Raw genomic sequence first — 19873 nt, forward strand, 5'->3', positions numbered from 1 at the left:
TCCAGCAAGCCTTGGCGGACTGAGCACCAATGTTCAGAGAAATGCTCGCCTATTGTATGCTTGGTCTTGCCAATGTAATGGTGACCACATAGGGAAAACCAAATGCAATAGATGAAGTTAGAGGAGGTGCATCTGAACCTCTCTCTCACTGGATAGGACTGCTGGGATATCTGGGTGAATGTGAGGGAGGAGGTATGTGTTACATCTCCTGTGGTTGCAGGGAGTACCTCGAGAGGGAGTGTTTTAGGTAGGAAGGTATGAGTAAACCAAGGAGTTGCGGAGGGAGCGGTCTCTGTGGAGACTGGAGTGGGAATGGGATGATGTGACTGTGGTGGGATCACATTGCGGGTGATGGAAATGTCAAAGAATGATGTGTTGGAAGCTGAAACTGGTAGGGTGAAAGGTGAGGATCTCAAGTTTATGAGGATGGTGGTTTTCTGGTTGTGGTCCTAATCTTTGACCTCTAGTTAAAATATATAATGGAATAGGACTCTAATTCTGTCAATCAAAACAAAAAAAACTTTAATTTATGCTAATTTTGTAGCATAATGTTCCCTAAAGCGCTTGCTAAATTATGTCATAAATAATATAAATAACATTATGAAATTATATAAGATAAATAATAAAATAATGTTTAGAACTACATTCCTTGGTTCTTTCTTTATTATTAGAACTTAGACTTGATCAATTAAAATAATTACATTCTTAAAATGCAAACAGATGTTCTACTACTTGTTATTCTCCTCTTGCTTTTAATCACAGTATGTGCTGTCTGATTATTATTTCCATGCCAGTTCTGAAATGAAATCTACTGAATTTCAGAGAGAGCAGACAATATTATGTATGGTAAAGTGTTAATTCTGACTAAAGAGGATTTTTGGAATAGTGCAAATGCATATTCTGGAAAAATCCAAAGAACAGCACATACTTTCCTCCACAACTATGATTTTTTAAGCCTAGAAATTACTGTTGGAATATCATGAGACAGATATTTAATAATTTGTTGAATCTCTGTCTTCAATTTTTAATAATAATACATTATTTAAAATGGCTGAAGTTGAAAATAGAGAATATATTTAAGATTTTGTCTGCAACTAAGATTGCACAGTAACAGTTAATAATTCCAATGTTTTTTGTCAAAATACATCAGTGATAATGTTTTAAAGTGATAACAGTTTTAAAATAGATCTTCATTGCATTAACTGTCACAGAGCTAAAAAATATTTATCTGAAAGTGACTATTGATTTCAACCTGTCCTTTTTGCTTTTGTGCACTTGGATTTCAACCATTGCATGAAAGAGAGCATGCTCTGTGTACTCTCAATTGCTTCCTGCCAGGAAGTGTCCATGTGCTTGCTTATAGGAAAACGGGTAGATCTACCAGGAATGGACTAGTATATCCTCCACTATGTGTCCTGGGTCTATTAATCCTTCCAAGAAATGGGTACTTTATCTGCTCAGATGTCACCAATACAGCAGCTATCAGGAAAAGTCTGAAAATATACTGTACTTCGGTACATGTGACAATAATAAACAAAAGTAAGCTAAACTGTGCTCTGGTTTTCCATTAAAAAATTCAGATCCACTTATGACAGCAATGTTGAGCTGCTGGCTGCCACACACAATTCAGTGGGGTAGTACAGATCACCTTGGATTTCCTTGAGTAATCTGCCAGCGAGTCTGTACAGTTCGGGTCACCCCATTCCAGCAAGGATATGGAAACTTGAGGGTGCAGAAGAGGTTTACTTGAACACTGCCTGGATTTAAGAGCACTAGCTATAGGGAGAGGTTGGATGAATTGGATTGCTTTCTCTGGTGAGTTGGACATGAGGAGACCTGATCAAAGTATAAAACATTACGAGTGGCATAGTGGAGACAATCAGAACCCTCTTCCCCAGGGTGGAAATGTCAGAGATTAAAGGGCAATACTAGATAGCTGTCCCTCCCCGTGTCCCAATGCAATTTAACCTTCCAGAGCAGCTTGACAAGTGGAATCTTACCAAAGATATTGCCAAAGTTCATATAGACTAAGTCTACGGCCCTGCCCACATCAGCCTTCATGGTTACTTCTTGAAAAAACACGATCTACTTCATGAGACCTGATCTCCCATGCACAAAGCCATGCTGACAATCCCTAATCAACCCATTTCTTTCTCGCCGTCTCCATCATAGGAGATAGACTATCGACTGACATTTATTATAAACCCACTGACTCCCATAGCTATCTAGACCACACTTCTTCCCACCCTGCTTCCTAAAGAGACTCTATTCCCTAATCACAATTCCTCCGTTTGTGCCCAAGATGAGGTGTTCCATACCAGGATATCGGAGATGGAATGGGGGTTCCCCTCTTCCGTCATAGATGAGGCCTTCACTGGGATCTCCTCGATATCCCACAGCTCCGCTCTTGCTCCCCCACTCCCTCAATCGCAACAGGGACAGAGTCCCCCTAGTCCTCACCTTTCACCCCATAGGCCGTCGCATACAGCACATAATCCTTCGGCATTTTCGCCACCTCCAACGGGATCCCACCACTAGCCACATCTTCCCATCTCCACCCCTTTCAGCTTTCTGCAGTGACCGTTCCCTCCGGAACTCTCTGGTTAACTTGTCTCTTCCCACCCAAACCACCCCCACCCCTGCAACACCTGCCCCTATACCTCCCCTCTCGACTGTGTCCAAGGACGCCGACAGTCTTTTCAGGTGAACCAGAGGTTCACTTGTATATCCTCCAACCTCATCTACTGTATCCGCTGTTTCAGGTGTGGACTTCTATTTATCGGCGAGACCAAGTGCAGGTTCGGCGTTCGTTTCGCTGAACCCCTCCACTCAGTCCACCTAAACCTACCTGATCTCCCAGTTGCTTTTCTGTCCTGGGCCTCCTCCAATGTCAGAGCGAGAATCAGTGCAAATTGGAGGAACAAGACCTCATATTTTGCTCGGGCGGCTTACACGCCAGCGGTATAAATATTGACCTCTAACTTCAAGTAACCCTTGCCCTCCCTCTCTCGCCATCCCTCCCCCCTTCCCAGTTCTCCAACTAGTCTGACTGTCCTTGTTTACATTTTATCTCTGTTTGCATTGTTGGTACCATCTCCAAGCTGACAATGATCTATTCTACATTTTGCTTGATCTCCATCCCATCTCGTTTTCATACCTTTCACTTCCTTATCTCTGTATCTCCCTCTCCCCTGACTCAGTCTGAAGAATTGTCTCATCCCAAAACATCCCCCATTCCTCTATCCAGAGATGCTGCCTGAGTTATCTATCGTCTATCGTCGGTTTAAACCAGCATCCGCAGCTCCTTCCTACAATAATAACTGGATACCACATTGGCCTCTTGGTAGGAAGCAGAGGGTGATTGTGGAAGGTTGTTTTTCAGACAAGGTCTGTGACTTGTAGTGCACTTCAGGAGTCAGTGCTGGGCACATTGCTGTTTGTCATCTGTATCAACTATTTGGATGAGAATGTACAAGGTATGATTAATAAGTTTGCAGATGACACTAAGGTTGGTGGTATCGTAGGTAGTGAAGATGGCAATCAAGAGTTACAGTGGGATCATGATCAGTTCGACAAATGGGCCGAGGAACGGCTAATGGAGTTTAAATAAGATAAAATAAAAATGAGTATAGGAGCAGGGAGGTTCTACTGCAGTTGTACAGGGTCTTGGTGAGACCACACCTGGAGTATTGCGTCCAGTTTTGGTCTCCTAATCTGAGGAAGGACATTCTTGCCATAGAGGGAGTACAGAGAAGGTTCACCAGACTGATTCCTGGAATGTCAGGACTTTCATATGAAGAAAGACTGGATAGACTCGGCTTGTACTCGCTAGAATTTAGAAGATTGAGGGGGGATCTAATAGAAACTTACAAAATTCTTAAGGGGTTGGACAGGCTAGATGCAGGAAGATTGTTCCCGATGTTGGGGAAGTCCAGAACAAGGGGTCACAGTTTAAGGATAAAGGGAAAATCTTTTAGGACTGAGATGTGAAAAACATTTTTCACACAGAGAGTGGTGAATCTCTGGAATTCTCTGCCACAGAATGTAGTTGAGGCCAGTTCATTGGCTATATTTAAGAGGGAGTTAGATGTGGCCCTTGTGGCTAAAGGGATCAGGGGGTATGGCGAGAAGGCAGGTACAGGATATTGAGTTGGATGATCAGCCATGATCGTATTGAATGGCGGTGCAGGCTCGAAGGGCTGAATGGCCTACTCCTGCACCTATTTTCTATGTTTCTAAGACAATGTGAGATATTGCATTTTGCTGCTTGAGTTAGTAGTTGGGGCAGGTACTATAACAACATTTTAAATACCTTTGTACATTGATAGGAACGATTTAAAAGGATAAGGGCTAAATGTAGGGCAAATGTGACTAGCTTAGATGGGGCATTTTTTGGCACGGCTAAGTTGAGCCAAAGACCCTGCTTCTATGCAGTATGATTCTACACATAACAACAAAAAATGTGCTTAGCATGCTACCACATAGATTAATAGAAACAAATAGCATTTTATTCTACAGTGATAAAAGGCAACAGACTAGGCATCATAAACATCATCTTACATACACAATCATTCATATGGCCTTCAGATTATTAGTGTTAAATAATGATCCTCTAAGAACATTAAAAGTGCACAGCATACAATTTCTCTCCCTTATTTGCTATGTAAATGTCATAATTTTGTTGGAAAACATTAACAATAGATATGCTTTTTCTATAAACCACACTGAGGTATTACCTTAAAATCAATAAAGAACAAAGCAGTTATTAAAAGATATTGCTTAGATAATTCCATTTAAAAAAAGGTATAAATGTACTTATTCTCCGACAGCTGCAGTTCCAAAATCTACCCCAGAAGCCATTATTAATTGTGTAAATATACTTCCCATGACAACACTCATATTGAATTCTCATGTTCTAATTTGTGTACCTTTCTATTCCAGCAACAAACCTGTCCTAGAATTGAACAGCTTCAAATTACAGGAAACAAGAGGCAAAAATTCATGACACTGTCAGACAGTATTTTCTCTCCCCATCCACCAAATAAACTATCTGTGGCCAATCAGCTTTCTGGAATAAATGAATGACGGAAATTTAGAGGCGTCAGCAATGCACAATGGCCCACAATAGAGGCATGCAGCTGGTGTCTGACCAACAGAGCACACACTGAGCAGTTAACTAACACGTTTGTCTAATTCCACTCACTCTGACCTGTTTTGCATAGCTTATTCAACATATAGTTTCCACAAGGCATGATTAGAAAAATCCAATACCTTCCTGTTTTCACCCCAGCCTTTCATATCCTTTTATTTACAAAATGAATTGGATTTGAAAAAAATGTACACACATCAAATTTAGCCATATTTCTGAATTCCATGTTGTATATATATATATATATATATATATATATATATACCTTCTTATATATATTACCTTCTACTGGCTTTATCAACAACAAAAATTAGGAGAATTTCTCTTCAGGAATTCTATTCTTGATATCCTTCGTGCCATGCATTTTTTATCCCCCAGCTTTGTTCAATCTACTACTGCCCCTCACATAAGGCTGCTACCAAAATACTTCACAAATACAGCACAAACATCTGTTCCTGATCAAAAATGTGAAATCCTCAATATACGACCACTGGTGCATGATTTGGCACATAAAGTAATTTTGAACAATGGAAGAATTAGCATTGAATTTTTAAGTATAAAATAAATATTTAATAATGGAAAAGCAGTTGAAATTCATTCAGGCAGCAAGCACCGATTACCATATCCAGCTCTTTGTGAACAATCGCAAGCGAGCATAGATTTCTTCAGCTTAATTTATTTAAATACCACTTAAAATAAATAAGCTCTTGAATCCCTTACCTTTCCAAGACGTGGGCAATATCTTCACTGAAATTACACAATAATCGTCACTTTACCCTGAGCATCCCTACGTTCAGTTCATTCCCAAAACGGATCATCCATTTCACTGCTGATCACGTGACAGATGACACATCAAAACACAGATGATCACCTGCTTTCTGATGATAGCTCTTCAACGAGAATATCAGCAGCATGGATTTTAGTGATGGACTAGAGCAGTAAGAATTTATAAGGAATGGCAACTGATTTTCACTCCCAAGGGTTTATATTCATGAAATGTTATCTTTGTGAACTACAGTGCTGTGCACCTAATAAAAATCAGCCAAGTGGAATAGCTGCTTGCAGCACGGGCAGTTTTGAATGGAGAGAATTTTAGTGCAAAATACTAAACACTCATAGATGTTAAAGAATTGTTCAATGAAGGAAAACATAGCCTTGATCTATTTCAGTCTTAATTTATATAATTCATTGCGGGGGGGGGGGGGGGGGGGGGGGGAGTGGTGATTACTCATATTTAGCTGGTAAATGGTGGTGCTAAAGATTACTTTACCCACGTAAATAGTCACACATCCCAGGCTTCCACATGCTTGCAATTAAAAATAGGAATCCTGATTTTATTTTGGCCAAATTCAGAACAGTTAACCCAGTTTGCTCCATTGCTTTACTTCAAGAGGTGCACAGTGGCTGTACCCCATCTTATTGAGATTCACCAACATAAATGTTGGCTGCATCACCTCTTGAACCGCGCACAATCTAACCTGTCACATTTGGTTGCAAATAAATCAAAGAGGAAAGCAAATTCTTCTATCAATTATTCTAATTTAGTTTGCAGTATTTAATTATTTATATATTGTATACATAACAACTAATTTGATTTATTTAAAAAAATCACATTTCTAAATTATTTACTGATAATATCTGAAATAATGTTCCCATGACTTAGTCAGCCAGCGAAGTTAGGGCGTGGTCTGTTATTGTGCATTGTTGGACGACATTCCAATGGCACTCCAAGATGATGTTGGCCAACAGTCAAATCATCTGCATCAGTGTCAGGTATATCTGGATTCAAGGTGACTGCAATGGACAATTGAAAACACAAGCCAATGCCAACAGGTCTGGTCATCGCTGCTCACCCAAGGTCAGAAGAAGGGTCCCAACCCGAAATATCACATCCATTTTCTCCAGAAATGCTGCCTGACCCACTGAGTTACTCCCGCACTTTGTGTTTATCTTTGGTATAAACCAGCATCTGTGGTTCCTTTTTATTTCATTAAAACTCTTTTTGATAGTTGTCAAAAGCTTCAAGGGCGAACTATATTTGAATAGAACTCTCTTTAAAACAGAAAATTGTGATCTTTACTTAATTATTCTCATCTTCTAAACAATCTTAATGATGCGTTAGGTAAAAGTACAGAAATACTATGGCTGGCACCCAAGTATTTCCTCTGGTGGAGTACATGATGCTACCTTTAATCAAACAAACTGATAATGTCACCAGTGAATCCTTCCTTTCTTTCAGGAATTCACAGAACAAGTGGCCAGAAGAGGATTTTAATCATAACTGATATTCTCGGAAAAAAAAACCCCTCCTCAAATCTAACCCCACACCACACTGTTCTACCAGCAGATTTAGGTAATGTAAACATGCATCTCTTGCTTTCCTCTTCCATTTGACACTGGGTGGTGTCACCAGCAGTGGCTGCCCCTCCAACAGTCTGTCTGTCCTTTCTTCTTTTTGTTTATTTTAGTATGTGTTAAAAGTATGTTTTAGTGTTCCTTGGTTTGTTTTATGTGGGGAGTGGGAAGGGGGGAAGGGGGGAACTTATTTTCAATCTCTTGCCTCGACAGAGATGCGATTTTCAGTATCGTATCTCCGTCCCCACTGCAGCCTAACATGGTGGAGTTGGCGGCTTTTCCTGGAGACCGACCTGGCGCTCAAAGCCGCAGGAGTCTGCGGGACTTTAATATTGCGGAGCTTGCGATCCCTTGCCGAGGATCGAAGCTCCAGCCGCGGGGCCAGTGGACTTTAACATCATGAAGCCCGCAGTCTCTGGCAAGAAGTGGGCGATTCCGGAGCTCCATGCCACGGAGAGAGTTTCAATTGCCTCGACGCGGGAGTTTCGATCACCCCGATGGGGGCTTCGATCGTCGGCTGCGAGGGGGCTTTGATCGCCCTGACTGCGGATGATTTGACTGCCCCGACCGTGGGAGAGCAAGTGGAAGATTGAAGTTTATTGTCTTCCAGCACAGTTTTGAATGTGGAATCCACTGTGATGGATGTTTATGTTAACTTTTATGCGGTTGTGTGTCTTGTTGTTTTTCACTTAGTATAGCTGTATGGGAAGTCAAATTTCACTGGACCTTAATTGGTACATGTGACAATAAAATGACCTTGAAACGTTCACTATGACCATATCCTTTGCTGTTCTCATGTCAACAAATACCACCTGCCGAGTCAGCAGATGACAAGCCATCGAAAACTGTCGATAGTACGACATTACTCCTAGTGACGCACAATCACAATCAACTCATATCCTAGCACTTACAGTAGATAACATACATGCCAGATCCACACATGGTGCATTACAGACATCAGTGGACTGCACCCAGGCCAGATGGAAAATATGGGTAATATCCCTGCTCTCCAGAGAGTAAGGCCACACTCCAGGTCAGCCTCAAGGTGAAAATTGACAGGGTATCTGAAATATAAATTTCAGTTTGTCTGAAATATTGCACAAGAGCACGAGAGTGCAAGTTGCAGCTTTGCACATAACATTGCTCAACAAACATTTGAGAATTTTCAACCTAACACATTATCTCTGTTCTCTTTCCTGTTGGAAACACTTAGCAGTTTCTGCAGTTTCTTATCTTTCAAGGAAATGTTTCCACTTTTGCTGAATCATTTCTCAGCTGGTATTTGCAAGACCGGAGGGGAAGTGAAGCTACAGCCTTTGTCCTTGCAGGTGGCAAAAGCTGTGAGTTTTCCCAGTTACTGCTTCATAACTATGACAAATTGTTGTGATGCCTCCTGTAGCTGTTACACATTTCAGCCCCCGTCCGGCACCAGTAGTGAAGAACTGAACTTCTAGGGTGCAACTTCTAAGTGGATTGATTAAACCTGTAAAATGTAGAGTTCCTCAAGTGTTTCTGGAGCTGCACTCATCTGGGCAAATATGGGATATTTTATCAGACCTCTACAGTGTGAATGGGGAAGGGCAAGAGAAACAGGCTGTAAGTCATTTGTTGTGGGACGTCTGCTCCTGACAACAACAGTAAAAGTGCTCAGTGGGTAACCACCAGGGTATTGAGTGGGAGGCACTGACAAAAGTAACGCTGCTGAATGTCAAGATAGATGGTAAGACTCTGCCCTTTTGGATGTCATATAAAAGATGTGGAAAGACATTTTTGACACCTTCATTATGGAAGGCACACATGTGGTGCAGAAGTTACTTTGCCCCTTCAGTTCATGCCCAAATATTGTGCAGCTCCTTCAGCACGATGACATGAGCTGCCTCTTTATCTGAATCAAGTTAAAAAAAACTGTAGATACTGGAAACCTGAAATAAAAAACGAATATACTGAAGCTTGTAAGCAAGTTATGCTGCATTTGATGAGAGAGAAATGATGTGAGTGTCACAGGTGACAACCATTTATCAGTATTATTTAAAGATTATCATTCTTTCTTGATTCATTTTTCGTAGGTGTTGCCTGACCTGCTGAGTATCCCCAACACTTTATGTTTTTATTTTATTATCGGAAATGTTGAACAATGAGCAACAAACTTCCTACTTCTGACCTTCTTATGGGAGGTCACTGACGAAGCAACTGAAGGGGGGGGGGGTGTATAGACACTGTCCTGAGGAATCACTGGAAGTGGGATAATTGACATTGCACAGTAAAACTATCTTCCTTGCTGCAAGTTACAGCCCCAGCTCTTTCTGCAATCCTCTCCAATTACATTGTTTTTGCTCATTTCCCACTTGCACACAGATTGAGTTACAAACAGTCTCAGGAAATGAACTCTTTCATAATCTGGGGACTTCCTGCTTAGTTTTCAGATTAATGAGGTTGCATTTAAGCAATTAAACAGATTTAGAGTATGCTAACCTTCAAATCCATTGTCCTTATGTTTGCTTCTAAATACCATATTTATACATTTGAGTGACCATGGCTGACGAAAAAAGTGATGGGAGACAAAGAGAAGTTAAGGGCAAGGACAAATTCCAACAGGCTGAGGTCAGTGTAGTCGAGGAGAACTGATTGGGTCTCTGTTCAAGGAAGAATGGGAGAACCCCGATGCCTCCATCTTTAAATTTGCTGACAGCACCACCGTTGTTGGATGAATTATGGATAATGCGTCATGGGACTTTGGGCGTTGTTTTGTTTTTGCACTATATTGTCTTTTTTATTTATTGAACTTTGTTTTTTTTGTGTTTTTGTTGTGTTATGTATTGAGTACTGTGTTTACAAATCTATTGAGTACTCATGCTGTTACAAGAAAGAATTTCATTGTTCCATTTTGGAACATTCCCGACTCTTGAGGGGATTGGAGGTGTTAAAACGACTGGACATCCATGAGGCAATAATGAGGCAATGGGGACCCAGGAATTGGAAGTTATTGCAGTGGTGAAGAGCTTGCAAGGTTCCTCAGAGGTAGTTTGAAAGGGACTGGACAAAGGCAACAAGATAAAAACAAAGTATTTGGAGATGGTTCAATGAGGCAGGAGTTGATAGCAGCAATGGGGCGACCAAGGCTGTCCTGCTTGTGGAATTTGGGAAGGAGGTAGAAACAAGCAATGCGGGGTTGGGGAACTATAGATTGGAGGTGATGGAGGGGAGAACACGGGAGGCATAAGATCGGCGATGTTTTGAGACTTGATGGTCTGGTGTTCGTCAGTGGGGTCATGGTCAAGGCATCAGTATGAGGAAGTGTCCGTGAACTGGTAGAGCATAGTGGAGGTCAGCTTGCCAGACAACAACAGCACCTCCCTAGTCAGTGGGTCTGATGGTTATAATGCAATTGTTATTGAGTGTGTGGAGGGTGAGTATTCGGAGGGGGTGAGATAGGAGTGGTTGAGAGGAGTGGAGATCGAGTTGGTCTATGTTGTGGCGGCAGTTGGGGATGAAAAGGTCGAGGGAGAGTAGAAGCCCAGCAGTAGCAGTCCAGGAGGTAGAGGTGTGTTGGAAACGGGAGAAGAGGTTTTCACTGCGGGGTTGACTAGCTCTGAATATTGAGCAGAAACCTCATCTTCTGACTGTCCTGTCAAATACTCGTATGGATAGCACCTCCATAGTTTTTAATTAACAATAAATCAAACTGTCCCCTAATTGTCAAACTCATTTAGAAAGTAATTCTAACTCGTTTAGAAAGTAAATATTGAAAAGGAACACTTTTACAAGGCTTTGTCGACCTGAAACATCACCCATTCCTTCTCTCGAGAGATGCTGCCTGTCCCACTGAGGTACTCCAGCTTTTGTCTATCTTCGGGACATTTCTGAAGTTGTAACTGAAGTAAATGACCAGAACAAGCAGCTTCTCTCTTTATGTTTCACCTCAAGGTGCTTGACTACATATGTAACAAAAGCATTTCTCAATTTCAATAAAAATGATATAAATGAAACATGGAATTTCAGTGTAATAACACAATTTTAGAACCCATCATTTGAAGTAAACTGGAGGCACAAGGAAATTGTAGATTCTGGAATCTTGAGCAAAACACAAGGTGCTGGAAGAACTCAGCAGGTCAGATAGCATCTGAGGAGGGAATGGACAGATGACATTTCAGGAAGAAATGGTCCCCTGTCCATTCCCTCTACAAATCCATCGGGTGGCACCAGCAATGGCTGCCTCGCCAACAGTCTGTCTGTCCCTTCCTTCTTTGTGTTTTAATAGTATGTGTTAAATGTATGTTTTTAGTGTGCTTTAGCTTGTTTTTATGTGGGAGATGGGGGTTGGGGGTTGGGGGAAACTTTCTAATCTTTTTCTAATCGCTTCCCTCAATGGAGATGCGAGGAGTTGGCGGCCTTTGCTGGAGACCAATTTTTGAGAGCTCCACCGCGGGGAACCTACGGGACTTTATTATTGTGAAGCCCGTGATCCCTTTGCCAGGGATCGACCTCGAAGCTCCAACCGTGGGTGCGTGCGGACTTAACATGACGGAGCTCGCGGTCTCTGGTCAGAGACGGACCTCCGGGAATTCCAAGCCGCAGAAGCTTCGATCGCCCCGACGCGGGAGCTCCCACCGCCCCGACGCGGGAGCTTCGATCGCCCCGACGGATGGTTCGACTGCCCTGACCGCGGGAGAATAATGAGGAAGAAGGTTGGACTTTTTTGCCTTCCATCACAGTGAGGAATGTGGGGAATCCACTGTGGTGGATGTTTATGTTAACCATTATTCAGTTGTGTGTGTTGTTGCTTTTTTTTTCATATGACTGTATGGTAATTCGCATATCACTGTACCTTAATTGGTACATGTGACAATAAAAGACCTTAGAAACTTTTGAAATGCCGAGTTACTCCAACACTTTGTAATTTGAAGTAGACTGCTCGAGTTTACATTCCCTGATCTTAAAATTCTTGGATACCACAAACAAATATCTCCCTCTGGTGACCATGTGTGATATTAACGTCCAATAAGAAATTTACAACAGGCAAGCTGGAAGCTACACTCTAGATTGAATTGAGCTGGTTATATCGGCAAAACAGCGGCATTATCCATTTGTCACTACAATTTATGTCCAGCGTTATGTCAGGGAATCTGTCCCTCTCATCCCTCCCTCCAAGTCCCTGCCCTGCATTCGAGTGGTGACCCTATTTATTCAAGTGCAAATTCCCAAACATGTAACATGACGCCAATGCAGACGGACAACATTTTTAAGTCACAGAGTCATACACCATGGAAACAGACCTCATCAAGCACCCATTTGCACTAATCCCATTTTATCCTCATTCTACTCAGAGCAGCAGAGCATAGGATTAAAGTTGGGTCACTGGAGGTGCAAGGACAACTTTACAAGCTGCACCATTCCACAAACTTCTCCTTCCAAAGAAACTTTGCATAGATATACTGGGCTTTTTTAATTTTCTCTCAGTGACAGGTGGATTTATTGAAAACTTTGCATATAAAGGGACTACTTGATTAGTCAGGTGTGCGTTGGAAAGCTGCTAGTACCAGCTGTTCCACTACCCAGTTCCAACTTGTTCCAACATTAAACTTTTAGTATATAGCCTATACAGCATGTCCAAAGCATCACAAGGTTATCCTCATTTTAGGGGTTGGGTGGTTTTTAGGAATCAGCAAAGACACAGACAACTTTGTGAATTCAAAGCTCAACACTGAGATTTCACAAGTTGATTTTTTTGTTAAAGATTTTGACAATAAATAATGTCAGTATTTTGAATCAAAAAGATTTTGACAATAAATAATAAATATAGCTCCATAGATGCTGCTGCACCCGCTGAGTTTCTCCAGCACTTTTGTCTACCTTTGACAATAAATAAAGTCAGTACAAGTAACTATACTTATGTAGCCCTGTGTAACTTCATATTAGTTTTTCTTATTAAGAAATTTATATAAGTTTTGCTGTGAATATGTGTTCTGCATTTGATTTGTTGTTAATGAGTTAGATCATTTTTCCTGTGTGGTGATTGGTTTGGGGGCGGGAGCTGGGAATTGTGGGTAATCGAAGTCCAGGAGAGAGAGAGAAGAAGTCCAGAAGAAGACAGAAGAAGCCTAGGCTAACTGCTACCCCTTCAGCTCGGAGGTGTGGATTAAAGACTGTCGCTGTGTGGACTTTGTGATTACGAGGAGAGCGAGAGCAGCGGTTAGCTGAGCCCTGGAGACAACGAGGGAGAAGGAAGATTTTTGCCACATGGGGTCCTCTCTGGTCAGCCAACTCCCCGCCATCTTGTGAGCTTCTGCACTGTGCACTTGACGGCTTCCACTGTATTTGGCCGCGACGCTCTCCAGCTTCGACTAGGCCTGCAACGTGGGGTTATTCTTGTTTTGTTTTTAATGTTGCCGGCTTGTGTGAGTGAGTGTGTGGGCCCACATAGTAATTAGTGCTTAAAGGTACTATAAAATATTGATTTATTGAGTGTTTTTTTTTTTTGAATATCTGTGTGAGAAAACACCAGTAAAACACCATATTTTTGGTTATTGATATTTTATTTTGTATTTACCTGACATTTATTTTAATTAATAGAATAAATGTGAAGGTAATTCATTGGAACATAGTTGTCAGTTGATATATTTTAACTGTTTCTACAGTAGGGTATACCATTTAATATTGAAATTAAAGGTGCCCTATTGTCCAAATTAAGAGAGTGCATAAATACTTAAATTAAGGGTTAACTAACACCTATAAGGGAATTAAAGTTTACGAACCTGGGGCGCAGCTCATGTAGAGCGCAAAGAAGCGCTACACTTAGTTCATCAATGTCCCTTAGAAAACGATATCGACTGCCCCTATGCAGTGGACTAGGTCCAATTGAGGTGGATTTTTAACTCGTTTGCAAGTACCAGCAATCCACTCCATGCAACACTATTTTCTAAGAGCAGCTAGGAATGGCAGTGAATGGAGACTGTTCACTGTTTCCCTACTGTTCTTAATGAAAATGCTTAGGAGTTAGTTATCTTGCTGTAATGCTGCCAATGGCCCAGGGGAATAAAAGGGAGAAGCGATAGGGTGTGATACTAACTTCGCCCTTTCAATCCACCCAAGATAAAATCTGTACTAGCACAGCTGCCAAGTTATTTGCATTGGAATTTCTTCCACAGTCATTTCACAGTCAACCATGTTTCATTTCTCGCTGAATCAGATTGTCAGTGTTGATGGTGAACAGACCGAACAACAATGATAAACCTTTCACTCCTTCATTAGTGACGAAGTGAATCACCGATGCATGGTACCATGACAACAAGTTAAAAGAGACATCATGGATATTAAAGCATATTTAGACATAAAACAGCAGAGATATGATCAAGATAATTTTCTTCTCCATTCATCATTTTTAATTAAAAGCAGTTTAATTCTACAGCTAAATTGTTTTGAAGGAAATCTCATGCAACAGGTTATTTGACCTACTCCTGCTCTCATTTTGAATGCTTGTTCTTTCACCTCATGATACCCTTTTAGAGACAGTTAAACTTCATAACATCTGACCAAAATTATCAAAGATAATGTTGTAAACTTTGAATTTCAATTAAAAATCTTCAGGAAATTGTGCACAAAATGCTGACAGATCAGACGACAAAAAAGAATGCAGATGCTGGAATCCAGAACAAAATGCTATGTGAACCCAGTAGATAAAGCAGCATCTGTGAAGGCAAAAGGTTTGAGTCAAGGACGTACATCAGGACAGAGAGAACAGGAAATGTTATTGATTTGTTGCAGTCTCTAGGGAGCTGGGACAGAGGCTGGATATTCATACCATAGGTTGTAAGCTACTCTTGCAAATTATGAGACATTGTTCCTCCAAAATGTATTGGCCTCTGAGGCAATTGAGATGGCTAAGGACAAGCAGGATGTTGTGGGAGTAGAGACGTGAATTAAAATGGCCTGCAAGCAAAAGCTCGAGATGACCATTGTGAACAGAGCACAAGGGCTCCGCAAAACAATTGCCTGATCTACTCTTGGGTTCACCAATGTAGAGGAGGCAACATCAAGAGCACCGAATGAGCTAAATCAGGTGAGAATAAAACCTCTGTTTCATTAGAGGGCTGTTCAGATCTCCGAATGTGGTGAGGGAGGAGAAGGTGGTGCAGGTGTTGCATCTCAGAGTCCAGTTCTTACGTGGATCTTGGAGAAGCAGCAATCAAAGAGAAGCAGGAAGAAGAGCTTATTGGCTGAAACCTATGGGAAAGGTGAGTCAGAGGGGAAAAACAGTTTAAAACGGAAGAATTTGATTTGTAAATTCGCAAATTAGGCAATTTATCAGTCAATGTAAGCAAGGCTGCTCCAGGGGAGCGGCAGTGAGGGAGCGGCCTTGTGAGGGAAGACTCGAGAGTCTTCGGTGAGGAGGCTGAGGAGAGGAGCGTATGCAAAAAGCTGGAGAGAACGGGACGCGGTGAACACATGACGGGTAAGATGAGACAGTGTGATGCTTGCAGGACGTGGGAGCCCAGGGACACGGATGAAGCCTCTGGCTGCTACAACAGTGCGTCCAGGTTCAGCTCCTGAAGGACCGTGTTGGGGCACTGGAGAAGCAGCTGGATGACCTCAGGGCCATCCGGGAAAACGAGAGTTTCCTGGACAGGACCTACAGTGAGTTTGTCATGCCGAGGATATGGGAAGAACGAATGTGTGTGACTAAGAGAAAGGATGGTAACCGTGGAGTGCAGGAGACCCAGGTGGCTGTGCCTAATGAAAACAGGTACGCCCTCTTGGGAACTGTCGGGGGAGACGACGCTTCCAGTCCGAGCGGCGGACACGTTGGTGGCTCCAATCCGACAGATGGGACTCGACCCTCGAGACCGACGTCAGGCAGAGCCCTAGTGGTGGGTGACTCCATTGTCCGACAGGAGATTCTGTGGCGGCAGACGAGATGCGAGGATAGTCTGTTGCCTCCCTGGTGCCAGGGTTCAGGATGTCACAAGCCTCTGGAATTCTGGAATTTTTTGAGGATATAACTAGTAAAATGGACAAGGGAGAGCCAGTGGATGTAGTGTACCTGGACTTTCAGAAAGCATTTGATAAGGTCCCACATAGGAGATTAGTGGGCAAAATTAGGACACATGGTGTTGGGGGTAGAGTGCTGACAAGGATAAAAAAATTGGTTGGCAGACAGGAAACAAAGAGTAGGGATTAATGGGTCCCTTTCAGAATGGCAGGCAGTGACTAGTGGGGTACCGCAAGGCTCGGTGCTGGGACCGCAGCTATTTACAATATACATCAATGATTTAGATGAAGGGATTCAAAGTAACATTAGTAAATTTGCAGATGACACAAAGCTGGGTGGCAGTGTGAACTGTGAGGAGGATGCTATGAAAATGCAGGGTGACTTGGACAGGTTGGGGGAGTGGGCAGATGCATGGCAGATGCTGTTTAATGTGGAAGGATGTGAGGTTATCCACTTTGGTAGCAAAAACAGGAAGGCAGATTACTATCTAACTGGTGTCAAGTTGAGAAAAGGGGAAGTACAACGGGATCTGGGGATCCTTGTTCATCAGTCAATGAAAGTAAGCATGCAGGTACAGCAGGCAGTGAAGAAATCGAATGGCACGTTGTCCTTTATAACAAGAGGAGTTGAGTATAGGAGCAAAGAGGTCCTTCTGCAGTTGTATAGGGCTCTAGTGACACCACATCTGGAGTATTGTGAGCAGTTTTGGTCCCCTAATTTGAGGAAGGACATTCTTGCTATTGAGGGAGTGCAGCGTAGGTTTACGAGGTTGATTTCCGGGATGGCGGGACTGCCATATGCTGAGAGAATGGAGTGGCTGGGCTTGTATACTCTGGAGTTTAGAAGGATGAGAGGGCATCTTATTGAAACATATAAGATTATTAAGGGTTTGGACACGCTAGAGGCAGGAAACATGTTCCCGATAATGGGGGAGTCCAGAACCAGGGGCCACAGTTTAAGAATAAGGGGTAGGCCATTTAGAACGGAGACGAGGAAACACTTTTTCCTCACAGAGAGTTGTGAGTCTGTGGAATTCTCTTCCTCAGAGGGCAGTGGAGGCCGGTTCTCTGGATACTTTCAAAAGAGAGCTAGATAGGGCTCTTGGAGATAGCGGAGTCAGGGGATATGGGGAGAAGACAGGAACGGGGTAGTGATTGTGGATGATCAGCCATGATCACATTGAATGGCGGTGCTGGCTTGAAGGGCCGAATGGCGTACTCCTGCACCTATTGGCTATTGTCTATTATCTCCTGCAGTTGCATGGACAAGTGCTAGGAGGCTTGAAGGGTGGGTGGGGTTGGATGGGCAGGCCAAGGAGTCCCAGCGAGTGTTGTCCCTGCGCAAAGCAGAAAGTGGGAGGTTGGGGGGGATGGGTGGGAGGTTGATGGATGATGGTGGGTAAATGCTGAGGACAAAGGGCACTCTATTGCTGTGCTGTCTGGAGAGTGGATGGTGAGTGTGGATGTGTGGGAAATGTTGGAATTACACGTCCATCAACTATTTTCAGAGGGGATGCCACAAGGAGAAATTTCAGCAGCTTTTTACCTTGAGAACAGATGTGAAGGAGACAGGACCATTGTGAAAATGGATAGCTTCTTTACAGCAGGCACAGAGGGATGAGGTATAGTCGAGATAGCTGTGTGGCCTGATGCATGTACAGAAATGATCAGTGGCAAGTCCGTCCCCTCAGATGGAAATTGAGAGATCGTATCTCCGGTTGCTCTGCGGCCTAACATCATGGAGCTGTCGACCTGGCTCGGGACTGACTTTGAGCCCCACTGCGGGGATGTGGACTTAACATCGGAGCTGATTCCTTGCCTGGGATCGACGCTCCAACCGCGGACTGCGAATTTCACCATCAAGGAGCTCACAGTCTCGGGTATAGGCCGATGTCGGGAAGCTCCAAATGACGCAGAAGGTTTCGACCAGGCCCAGCCCCGATCACCCAGTGCGGGGGAGCTGAGATTCCCCTCCGATGCAGGAGCTTGATCGCCCCGACATGAGGGCCCAAACGCTGCCGGGTACGGGAGCCAACGTCGTCCCGTCAATGGAAGGCTCGAGGCCCCCGACCGCGGGAGAACAAAGAAGGGAAGTGATTGAACATTTTTTCGCCTTCCATCACAGTGAGGAATGTGGGGGAGTCACTATGGTGGATGTTTATGTTAAAATATATTTTGAGTGTTCTGTTGCTTTTTATTGGTATGACTGTATGGCAAATGAAATTCCTCGTATGTTGCAAAACATACTTGGCTAATAAAGTATGATTATGATATTAAAAAAAAGGAAGACGTGTCGTCAAAGACCTTCAGGTCCTGTTGGTGTTGCTGCCTTCTGCTAATGGGTCAAATATGAAGGGCTAAATATAAATTGTAACCATCCTTTTACTCACTATGTACACAGTGTCCCGAGGCATAATGGTGAATCCAGAGGCCAAATAAGAGATTAGATGAAGGATTAAATGCAGGATGGACAAACGGGCATTCACGTGGTGCCTTTCAAATAGTTATTATTTTGTCGTCAAATGCAAGCAACAATTTGATTTGAGCAAGTCCCTACAGATATTCAGGAGTTAGACAATGAGGTGATCAGTTGAGCATAAACAGTTGATGAGTGTCCCTGCAAAATTTCCCCATCCTCTTCTCATAATTTTAGAACAGCCAAAGATAAATATAAGAAGCACTATCATATATTAGTTCATAGAATCACAGAAGATCATATCTTGGACAAAGCACATCACCTCTCTCCCAATGGCATCTTTCGTTGCTCAGCAAATTTCTCCTGTGTTCACTTAGGTTGAACCCAAAGGGAAATTCAAAAGGTTTTAAATCATTAAATTCAAGAAAAACTCAAAATAAGCTTGAGATGTTGAAGTCAAACATAGTTACAGTATGTAGTTATCAGTTTTCACATGACAAATCAGAATACGTTATCTTTCATTGAAGTATAAATGAACGATCTGTGCTTACTAAAACTAACCTTGCATATTCTTCAGACCGGAACTGTTCTGTTACTTCCTCAGTATGTTCACAAACCGTTTCTTGTGCCATTGACTCAAAGCTTGGAGATAATTGCTTTTGCACACATTTTAAGGAACTGAAACAAAATAAAACTATACTTTAAAAATGTATTAAATTGCTAGGGTGCCTTCGTTTTTAGTTTAGTTTATTGTCACATGTATCAAAGTACATGAAAAGTGTTTTTTTGTTGCGTGCTGTCCAGTCAGCAGAAAGACTATACATGATTACAATCAAGCCATCCAAACTGACCTGACGGGATGACAGTATTTTTTCCTTAAGCCCTTTCTCAAGAAAATAATTCTGATATTTCATTTAACGAGGGTAAAATAACACCTTCAACAACTTCTATTGTATCTTGAGATGTGG

The 19873-nt window shown here is 42.5% G+C and overlaps 1 protein-coding gene across 7 annotated transcripts in view; it reads right to left on the minus strand.

Moving 5' to 3' along the window:
• Nucleotides 1-19873, minus strand: part of prune2 (prune homolog 2 with BCH domain) — a 318918-nt gene that overhangs the window by 100817 nt on the left and 198228 nt on the right. For 4 of the 7 annotated variants that reach the window (XM_033017576.1, XM_033017574.1, XM_033017575.1 and 1 more), the window contains exon 9: nt 19467-19583. The exons of 1 other annotated variant lie outside the window; for it this stretch is intronic. In XM_033017576.1, the coding sequence (XP_032873467.1) occupies nt 19467-19583 (117 nt within the window). Of the gene's footprint in view, nt 1-4928; nt 5041-5869; nt 5998-19466; nt 19584-19873 lie in introns of those variants that run through there. 2 more of the 7 variants (XM_033017578.1, XM_033017579.1) reach the window with 2 other exon arrangements.

This window comes from Amblyraja radiata, chromosome 3 (genome assembly GCF_010909765.2).
Source record: "Amblyraja radiata isolate CabotCenter1 chromosome 3, sAmbRad1.1.pri, whole genome shotgun sequence".
Taxonomy (NCBI): domain Eukaryota; kingdom Metazoa; phylum Chordata; class Chondrichthyes; order Rajiformes; family Rajidae; genus Amblyraja; species Amblyraja radiata.